Raw genomic sequence first — 10,157 nt, 5'->3', positions numbered from 1 at the left:
TCATCTGTCTTCTGGAAGTTCAAGTACATCACATCAACTGGTTTCCCTCATCAACCCTCTCTGCTATTAGCTCAATCAAGTTTGCTGAACATAATTTTCCTGACACAATCCATGCTGGTTTTCCTTAAGTAATCCCCACTTGTCCCAAGTGATTATTAATTTTGTCCCACATTATTGTTTCCAGAAGCTCTCCTACCACCAAAGTTAAACTCACTGGCCTGTAGTTGCTGGGCATATCCTTGTACCCTTCCTGTATCCTTCCTGTGGTATGGTGACCATATCCAGGCAGTGCCCCAGCTCTGGCAGTGAACGCACGGTATCCTTACTCTCTCCTGCAGACTGAAATCATGGGTGACTTCACTGGAAGCGGGACCGAAAAGACAAAATCCAAGAACCAGCCTACATCCTTGTACCTGGGCCACTTCCTGAGACCATATTTCAGGGATAAAGTCACCGGCCTTGTGAGTATTTTTGGAACTTGATAATTTAACTTTGTGTGAATGTGTCGGTTTGTTTCTGGTGCTGGATGATTCAGCTGTTTGACGGACAGGATCAGATCTGTCACCTTTCCCAAGTGGAGCTCGTGCCTCTCCCCCGATAGTTGACTTTCTCGAACATTTGAGCTTTTTTCAGGAAATGGGAGAAGCAGTCCCTTTCCCTGATTCAGTGAATTGTTGCTGGAAGCTGAAAACTGACTGTGGAAGTTTGTGGTGTCAGATGACTGGGCAGACAGATTCAGTTGTTAAAGGTGGAGCGGACTCAGGGGGCCGTATGGCCCCCTCTCCCCCCCCCCCCCCCCCCCCCCCCCCCCCCCCCCCCCCCCCCCCCCTCCCAGTGTTCTTGAATCCCAACTGCTTCAAATGCTTCTGTACTCAAATACTCTCGCCATGAAGGCCAACATTTAGTTCCGTGTTCTTCAAACTATTTTTCCGGGGACCCATTTTTACCAACCGCCGACCTTTGTGGCCCACGCCGGCCGACCTGTGCAACCCACCATTTTCTCTTCCCTTGTTTGTTGCTGACATAAATGGAGGAAATGGTTTTGGGTCCCTTTGAAAAATAAAATGAAAATCGCTTATTGTCACGAGTAGGCTTCAATGAAGTTACTGTGAAAAGCCCCTAGTCGCCACATTCCGGCGCCTGTCCGGGGAGGCTGGTACGGGAATCGAACCGTGCTGCTGGCCTGCTTGATCTGCTTTGAAAGCCAGCGATTTAGCCTGGTGAGCTAAACCAGCCCCTCAAACTTGGGGAAAAAAAGGGCTCCGACCATATAAAACAATGCGGCCGCACTGCGCCTGCGTGCCCAATCGTTGGTGTGTACATCGATGATCGGGCACGCATGCACGGTGCGGCCGAATTTGTTCTAATTTGTTCCTGGCCATTTTGAAGGCCGCTTGCAGCCGGCTGCTGTGGCTGTAGCATGTGGATTTGCGGGATTGGGAGCGCCGCGACAGACAGTTCCGCAACCCTCCCGACACCCGTCCCTGACCCACCCGTGGGTCGTGCCCCTGAGTTTGACAATGCCTGATTTAGTTGACCCGGTGTCGCCCTGTTATTAAACAATCACCTTCAGAATTCAGGACAAGAATGAGGCTTAATGTGGCACATAGCCACATTGCTCAGTCAAATAACCTTCCACCATGGCAAATCGCAACAATTAGCAGCCTGATAACAAATGTTTAAATCTCTGCTTTTTCTCCCCTTCATCGTGGTCAGGGCCCACCAGCAAACCAGGATACTAAGGAAAAGGCTACACAAGGCATCAAAGGATTTGATGAGTTTTTACTAACGAGCTGTAAGTTTCAGTGTCTCCCCAATTCTGCTGTCTTGTCTTCATTTTTAACTGGTAATTGTACTGTAGCCGCCTAGGTTCTAAATTCCCTCCCTGAAACCTTTCTCTCGCTCTCTCTCTCGCTCTCTCTCTCGCTCTCTCTCTCGCTCTCTCTCTCGCTCTCTCTCGCTCTCTCTCGCTCTCTCTCGCTCTCTCTCGCTCTCTCTCGCTCTCTCTCGCTCTCTCTCGCTCTCTCTCGCTCTCTCTCGCTCTCTCTCGCTCTCTCTCGCTCTCTCTCGCTCTCTCTCGCTCTCTCTCGCTCTCTCTCGCTCTCTCTCTCTCTCTCTCTCTCTCTCTCCCTTTACCACCTTCCTGAAAACCACCTCCTTTGACCAAGAGTTTTTTCAGTTGTCTCAATATCTCCTTTGTATGGCTCACTGTCACATTCTGACTGCGCACTCGCCTGTCTTTTGGGTGTCGCTGGCTGTGCCAGCACATGTTGCCCATCCCAAATTGCCCCTCGTGGTGGTGGTAAGCTGCCGACTTCAACCACTGCATTCCATGTGGTGCAGCACCGTGGGACATGTGACTACGTTAAAGGCAGTGTATCAGTTGTTGTGCAGGGGAAACTGAGGCAAAAGCACAAGAGGGCTCTTCCCCCGGGTGGTGTGACAGATTGACAGCTTCGTGGTCACTTGCGATGCTCCCACCTTTTTGAATAAGTTGTTGGTTTTATCACCATTCCCTGTTGTGGAATGAATAGGGCAGCAATTCCCATTGGCAGGGGTCTGCCTGGATCAGAAGAAGAAAACTGCAGCCATGGAGGGTGGCTGATTGGGAGGGCATTGTGCCTTCCATTGTCTGCTGATTGGGGGGGGGGGGTCGCTGAGGTTCACAGGACACAATAATAAGACACTAAATGCAATGGGCGGTGCGGTGGCGCCGTGGGTTAGCACTGCTGCCCCATGGCGCCGAGGTCCCAGGTTCAATCCCGGCTCTGGGTCACCGCTCTCCCCGTGTCTGCGTGGGTTTCGCCCCCACAACCCAAAGATGTGCAGGGTAGGTGGATTGGCCACGCTAAATTGCCCCTTAATTGGAAAAATGAATTGGGCACTCTTATTTTTTTTTTTTTAAAGACCCTAAACGCAGCTTCTGGATGAGGGGATGGATATTCTGGATGAGGGGATGGATATTCTGGATGAGTGGATGGATATTCTGGATGAGGGGATGGATATTCTGGATGAGGGGATGGATATTCTGGATGAGGGGATGGATATTCTGGATGAGGTGATGGATATTCTGGATGAGGGGATGGATATTCTGGATGAGGGGGTGGATATTCTGGATGAGGGGATGGATATTCTGGATGAGGGGATGGATATTCTGGATGAGGGGATGGATATTCTGGATGAGGGGGTGGATATTCTGGATGAGGGGGTGGATATTCTGGATGAGGGGATGGATATTCTGGATGAGGGGATGGATATTCTGGATGAGGGGATGGATATTCTGGATGAGGGGATGGATATTCTGGATGAGGGGATGGATATTCTGGATGAGGGGGTGGATATTCTGGATGAGGGGATGGATATTCTGGATGAGGGGATGGATATTCTGGATGAGGGGATGGATATTCTGGATGAGGGGATGGATATTCTGGATGAGGGGATGGATATTCTGGATGAGGGGATGGATATTCTGGATGAGGGGATGGATATTCTGGATGATGGGGATGGATATTCTGGATGAGGGGATGGATATTCTGGATGAGGGGATGGATATTCTGGATGAGGGGATGGATATTCTGGATGATGGGGATGGATATTCTGGATGAGGGGATGGATATTCTGGATGAGGTGATGGATATTTGCCTTTTCACAGGGAAGCAACACGAAAAGGAAAAGCTAAAAATCTCGATTGCAGGTGATGCGACACAGCGACTGCTGCAACCCAAACTCTTGCGGTAAACCCTCTTTTTATTTGAATATGTTGGATTTTTACCACCTTTTTATTTGAATATGTTCAGGATTCACCTGAGGAAGGAGCAGTGCTCCGAAGGCTCGTGATTGGAAACAAACCTGTTGGACTTTGACCTGGTGTGAGACTTCCTACTGTGTCCTTTTTATTTCTCATTGCCTCGTGATCTGTTAGTCAGTAAAGCCAGGGTGAAACCTTTGAGGCCCTGAATTTCACTCAGTGCGAGTGTACAGATCCATACCATTGTCATCCCGTCTCAATGCAAAGTTATACTCCTCTCCTCCTTCTCTCCAGTTACTTGCTGTTGTCCCTTTACTCGTGTTGATTCAAACAGTGGGGGGGAATAACTCCGGGCTGGCATCCCACCTCTGCAAACCTTCCATCCTTCAAGTTTCTGCTGCACTATCTTCTCGCCCACACCAAATCCCATCGCTCCTTGTGCCCCTAACCTGTGTTGGTAACCAATCTGGCATCACCTTTGGAGTTTAAAATTCTGTGTTTGCAAATCCCTCCGGAGCCTTGCTCTTTCCCCCCCCCCTAATCTTTATTTTCTTCTGCTCTTGTGTGTGTGGTGCCTTGGGATGTTTTACAACAATTAAGGTGCTACTTGGTACCCCTCCCCATGGTGGCAGGCGCATTGACCTTGGAAAATGTTCGGGGGAAGAGGCACAGGTGTTATATTTGTCTGAACAAACCTTATTTGCTCAGGCCAGTGTAGAACAGCCTAGATTTGGAGGTGACCTGCTAGCAGGGTGTAAAAGAATGAGAACGTCGAATTGCATTCCAGCTACTAGAGTATTTCGGTTAGACTGGGGAGGGCCAGGGATTGTGTGTTCAAGCTGTCCGAGGAACAAAGCAGTGGATGTGGGGTGGTACCTCTGCCCCAAGATGAGTGAGTCTCGAGAAGGTTCTACGGCTGGTGCGATTGGTTCTAACGCACTACCTTCCTGGGCAGAGATGTTATCAGGACATGATTGGGTGCTGTTTGGGGGATCTTGCTATTCATGTATCAGCTGCTGCATTTCGCACATAACAGAAGTGACTGCAGTTCACAAAGTACTTTATTGGTGGTAAAGTGCGTTTGAGATGCCTGGCTGGTTATGAAAAGCACCATTGGCGCAGGTTGAGTATCGCTGACAAAAAGACGTTTTTGTTGAAACTTTTCGCACTCATCCGGACATTCCGCAAGAATACGAATCCCAGGGAGACGGCAGGTTTAAACCAGTCTCGTCAAATCTCCTGATGAGTCCGAGACAAAAAACTTTGACAGAAAAATCTCATCTTCTCGCTCTGTGCTACCAAGTGACCAGTGTCGCAGAGAGCACTGGGTCTCTGTGATTCTCTGGACTGCTTCTGATTTGACTGAAGAACTTTAAAATATGTATTTATTCCCTCCATTTTTTTGCCCATCCCTAATTGCCCTTGAGGGGGCAGTGAAGAGTCAACCACATTGCTATGGGTCTGGGGTCACATGTAGGCCAGACCGGGTAAGGGCGGCAGATTTCCTTCCCTTAAGGACATCAGTGAATCAGATGGTTTGTCCGGCAATCCACAATGGTTCAATCGAGGCATTCAAAAGGGAATTCAAATTTTATGTGAAGAGGAAGAATGTGTAGGGTGATGGGGAGATGGTGCTAAATATATTGCTCATTTGGAGAGCTGACACACACAATGGGAGGGATGGTGCTCGCCTGTACTGTAACAAGTCTGTGATTGTCACTTGACATTTGTTCAATTTCCAGCAGGGGTCGCTGGTTAGTCAACAGCTGAAGCCCTGGCTTATCCTGATTTGGGCAGCACGGTAGCACAGTGGTTAGCACTGTGGCTTCACAGCGCCAGGGTCCCAGGTTCAATTCCCCACTGGGTCACTGTCTGTGCGGAGTCTGCACGTTCTCCCCGTGTGTGCGTGGGTTTCCTCCGGGTGCTCCGGTTTCCTCCCACAGTCCAAAGATGTGCAGGTTAGGTGGATTGGCCGCGATAAATTGCCCTTAGTGACCAAAAATTTTAGGAGGGGTTATTGGGTTAGAGGGATAAGGTGGAAGTGGGTCAGTGCAGACTCGATGGGTCGAATGGCCTCCTGCTGCACTGTATGTTCTATGTTCTGAGCACTGGTCGGGATCAGCATCTATTATTTTCCCTTTACACTTTTAGGCTTGAATACCTGAACAAGAAGATGGAACAATCCCGCCAGGAAACCGAGAAAGACATCATGGCCAAGCAGATTGCTGAAACTGAGCGAGAAATGGGCAACATCAAGTGAGATAACCTTACTGCCAACAGGCATTTTTAGAAGAGTATCTAATTGAGCAGTAATTGTCTCTCCAAACACTGTTCCACATTCCTGATGTTGTGTTATCTGAGCTTCAGTGTGGATCAGTGCGAGAACCTCTCTGATTCACTGTCACTGTGCCCGTGTTTGGAAGTAAGAGTAGCTCTGTGTCGTGTGTGTGGCCGGGGCAATCTGTGTGGCGGGGGGGGGGGGGGGGGGGCTGTGTGGGGGGAGGGGGGGGGGGTGTGTGTGTGTGGCAGGAGGGGGTGGGTGGGTGTGTGGCGGGGGTGGGTGGGTGTGTGTGGCCGGGTGGCGGGGGTGGGTGTGTGTGTGTGGCCGGGGGGGGGTGTTGTGGCGGGGGAATCTGTCTGGCGGGGGGGGGGGGGGGGGGCCAGCAATCTGTGTGGCGGGGGTGGGTGGGTGTGTGTGGCCGGGTGGGTGGGTGGCGGGGGTGGGTGTGTGTGTGTGTGTGGCCGGATGTGTGTGTGTGTGTGTGTGTGGCCGGGGGGGGTGGGGGGGGGGGTGTTGTGGCGGGGGAATCTGTCCGCGGGGAGGGGGCGGCTGTGGTGAGGTCTGTGGCATGTACGGCGGAGGCTGGCAGTGGGTGTGACATCTCTATATTCATCCACATGTATGTTGTGTGATCGGCGTGTGAGTGTATGTTCTGTGTGTTCGGTGCCTGTTATCTGTGTGTGACCCTGTGCAGTGTTGCTCCTCCCTTTGCAGAGTTGATACTATCAGTATTTACTGTTTCTGGTTTTTTATGTTGTGGTTTCCAGTATTTGGGGTGTTACATTTCAGTGACTTTGTGCTTAAAAAAAAACGTTATATTTTATGAAAGCAGCAGTGAACTCTGGGGTTGTTGGGGACAGTGAATTGCCCAGGATCGTGGGAGATCTCCCTGCTCCTCACGGTGGGATCTGAAGTGTGTGTGTGTGTGTGAGAAAGCTTGTCGAAAACGTCTCCAATGTCTTCAAAATGTGTTTTCACTTTTATTTTGCTTGTTGTGTGGTCCTCCAGTTTGCATGCCATGTTCATACTGTGCGGCAGCGCCATTCATCTGCCAGTGGAGGGCGGCACAGCACAAGCCAGGCTCTACCTGCCTCCGCCTCCCCTTTTCGAGGGTAACCTCGAAGGCTTTTTGAGTGAACTGGGACTGAATGCTCCCAATGAGGAGCAGCAATGTATTTGGAGATGTTCTACAATTGCCTCATTTGAGCTGGGGGAGTGGTGTGTGTGTCTTCCTAAGTACTCCTCCCGAGTGCAAACGCTGCGTTCCCATCTGCCACACAGATTAATTGAGGCAAACCGTCTGCAAAGCCAGTTGTTGGCAAATAGAAATGGTGACTGGGGGTCCTGGGGCCGGTTATCAAGACTGGGTTTGGGAGGCTCCTGATGGGTGAAAAGCAACTGTCCCGAGCAGCCTTGTCTGACGGGATGAAGGAGCGACTGAAGGGTCCAGCTCCTCCTCCTCCCTACGTTTTGCAGACAATATGGGACACGAGTTAAAATCATGGAAACACTGAATTGTGGCAGATGTAAAATATTTAATGCAAGTAGCTTTAAATAACTTCTGTTCTGGTAATGAAACGTTATCGAGTTACCACTTGTGGGTGGGTTTAGTTGCAAGCAAATGGCTTCTCAGGGTCGCAAGTTCATGCGACAGAGGCGCAGAATTAGGCCATTCGGCCCATCGAGTCTGCTCCGCCATTCTATCATGGCTGATATGTTCCTCGTCTGCTACCTACAATGTTACAGACCAAGCGCTGGATTGCGAAATCAGCCAGAGCATCTCCTCCCTAGAACACATGACCTAGGAGCGGGAATAGGCAATTTAGCCTCCCATGGGTTTTCGCTCCTCCCGTCATTGAGTTCAGCAGCTAGTTTTGGTCATATAACTGACTTGGTGAGATTGCAACGCGTTACTTGTAGGTTCAGTGTTTAAAGTCAGTTTGGGCGAACAGTGCATTTGCTACAATTTGCACTTATTTAGGGCCTTGAACACAGGAATATCGCTGAAAGGATATCAGCAGAGTGTGGGCTGGGCTGAACTGCAGCCCAAGGGAGGGTGGGGGAGGTGAATTTTCTTCTTTTATTTAAATTTTTTTTTAAAGTACTGAATTTGTTTTTCCCAATTAAGGTGCAATTTAGCGTGGCCAATCCACCTACCCTGCACACCTTTGGGTTGTGGGGGCGAAACCCACGCAGACACGGGGAGAATGTGCAAACTCCACACGGACAGTGACCCAGAACCGGGATCGAATCTCGGCGCCGTGAGGCAGCAGTGCTAACCACTGCGCCGCCGTGCCCTTCACCCTGGGGGTGAAGAGATGAATATAAAGCCTCGCTGAAAAATGGCTTTTTAGAAGAGTTGAGGGTGTAAGAGAGATCTGGAGGGATCAGAAAAAGAGAATCCAAGAAAGCAAAGGAAAGGGCCCAGATTTTCATCTCTCTGTCTGTATTGGAGCGGAGGCTGAAGGACATTAAAATGGTGGGCAGGACATAATTCCGGGATTCCTGACCCCGTTCCTGCTTCCGGCATGGGATACACGACCCTTCCATCGCACCCTTATTGGTACAATCTGGTCCTTTACTGGGTTTGTTTAAAGGTTGATGAACTCTTAGTATTTTGCCAAAATTCTTCACTCTGAAAGTCATCAGTGAATGTTGCTGAGTTATTTGACTGTGACTGGCATTGCAGACAAACCTGATGTTGTTTTCACCCAATATTCACACACATGCAACTATCCCCAGTAGTCACTGACATGGTGATCAGAAACGCCAACCCTGACAGATTGATGCTGCTAATGGAAATCGTAGCCCACTGGCCACGACCAGCTCGCCCCTTTGTATCCAGTACACATTTTGGGCTTTAGGTTTTTTTAACTTGCTCAGCTGTCACGACGACAATGGATCACCTCCAGCTGGAGAGGGTTTAGTGGACCAGGATGTCTAATAATGTCCCTCTGCGCTGACAATCTCATTTCCCAAATCTCTCATTTCAAAGATGCTAGAATTTTGGTGACGGGACGTTGGAAATCACTCTTCAATTCTCAAGCACCTCCGTGTCAACAAACCTTTAATTGAATTAATTCATAGATCTTCAAGCCAAATATTTGGACCGGGTGGATTGATAATACTGTGGGGTGAAAGATGGAAGGGGTATCCACTCCGTTAAAGAATAAGAGTCACTCTGTTTTAGATAATAACTTACAAGACTATAGGGATTGTGACAGGAAATGTAATATTGAATTTTGTTATAGGCCAGGGTTTTAAAAACTCCAAAGTATATTATGGAGTTCACCTGACCTACAACTTTTTATTGATATTGGCTAGGATGAGCAGAAGAACCTGCTTTTCAGGTGTTATTCAACAGACTTCAAAAAAACTAGCTTTATTCTAAGAATTTAGTTGCCATTTGTATAAACACAAACATAATACAAACATAAAGACCCCCGCAGCTGCAGTAATCAATGTATAACCCTTAATGAATTCCCCCTTAACTGTTCCAATTCAATAACAAAATCCAAGTAAAACCAGAAACCCCTTTTCAAAGGCGTGGCCCAGCACACGGCATTCTCATTGTCTTTAAGACTTGATATTGATACTCTGCTCCCCTTTTCCTTCCAGAAAGCAATTATCTCTCTTAAGCAATCCGGAAGACAGAGAGGCCGACCAAAAACACTTCTGCTCTCTGTCTGAGTCCACAGCAGCCAAATGTGAAAGCGAAACCAAAAAAAACTCCCACAGCCCAGCTCCACCCACACTATGACATCACTGAAGCCATGTGATAGGACAAAACCTTTCTTAAAGGGACACTGGCATGGCAATTTACTGACTCTTGCTTGACTTGAGCATAGTTAATTGTGCTGCCTTGTTGAATCAAACCAGGCAGATGCTTTATTTCCACGCATTCCAATTACTTTACCAAAGTCTCCCATGATTAAGTCTAAGTAATGTTTGCAGCTGATTTCTGGCTACCTTCAATCTTCTCCTTTGTTGAAAATAAACATAAATTCAGCCATAAAGATAAAATAACCAATGTAGCAAAGTAGACAGGAAAAGCAAAATAATGTGGCGTTGCCCCATTTGGGCGAGACGCTTGTGTCAGAGCTGGGGGAGGAGGTGATGCGCTGAGAC

At 48.8% G+C, this 10,157-nt stretch overlaps 1 protein-coding gene across 1 annotated transcript in view; it reads left to right on the top strand.

Moving 5' to 3' along the window:
• The first annotated feature begins 170 nt into the window (after positions 1 to 170).
• snapc4 (small nuclear RNA activating complex, polypeptide 4) overlaps positions 171 to 10,157 on the top strand; it is a 33,303-nt gene continuing 23,316 nt past the window's right edge. The window contains 4 exon segments of the mRNA XM_038781807.1: positions 171 to 461; positions 1,717 to 1,795; positions 3,653 to 3,734; positions 5,900 to 6,004. Of these exon segments, the coding sequence (XP_038637735.1) occupies positions 348 to 461; positions 1,717 to 1,795; positions 3,653 to 3,734; positions 5,900 to 6,004 (380 nt within the window). The 5' untranslated portion in view covers positions 171 to 347.

Source organism: Scyliorhinus canicula, chromosome 21 (genome assembly GCF_902713615.1).
Source record: "Scyliorhinus canicula chromosome 21, sScyCan1.1, whole genome shotgun sequence".
In the NCBI taxonomy this organism is placed as follows: Eukaryota; Metazoa; Chordata; class Chondrichthyes; order Carcharhiniformes; family Scyliorhinidae; genus Scyliorhinus; species Scyliorhinus canicula.
This window is presented reverse-complemented; position numbering and strand designations above follow the sequence as displayed.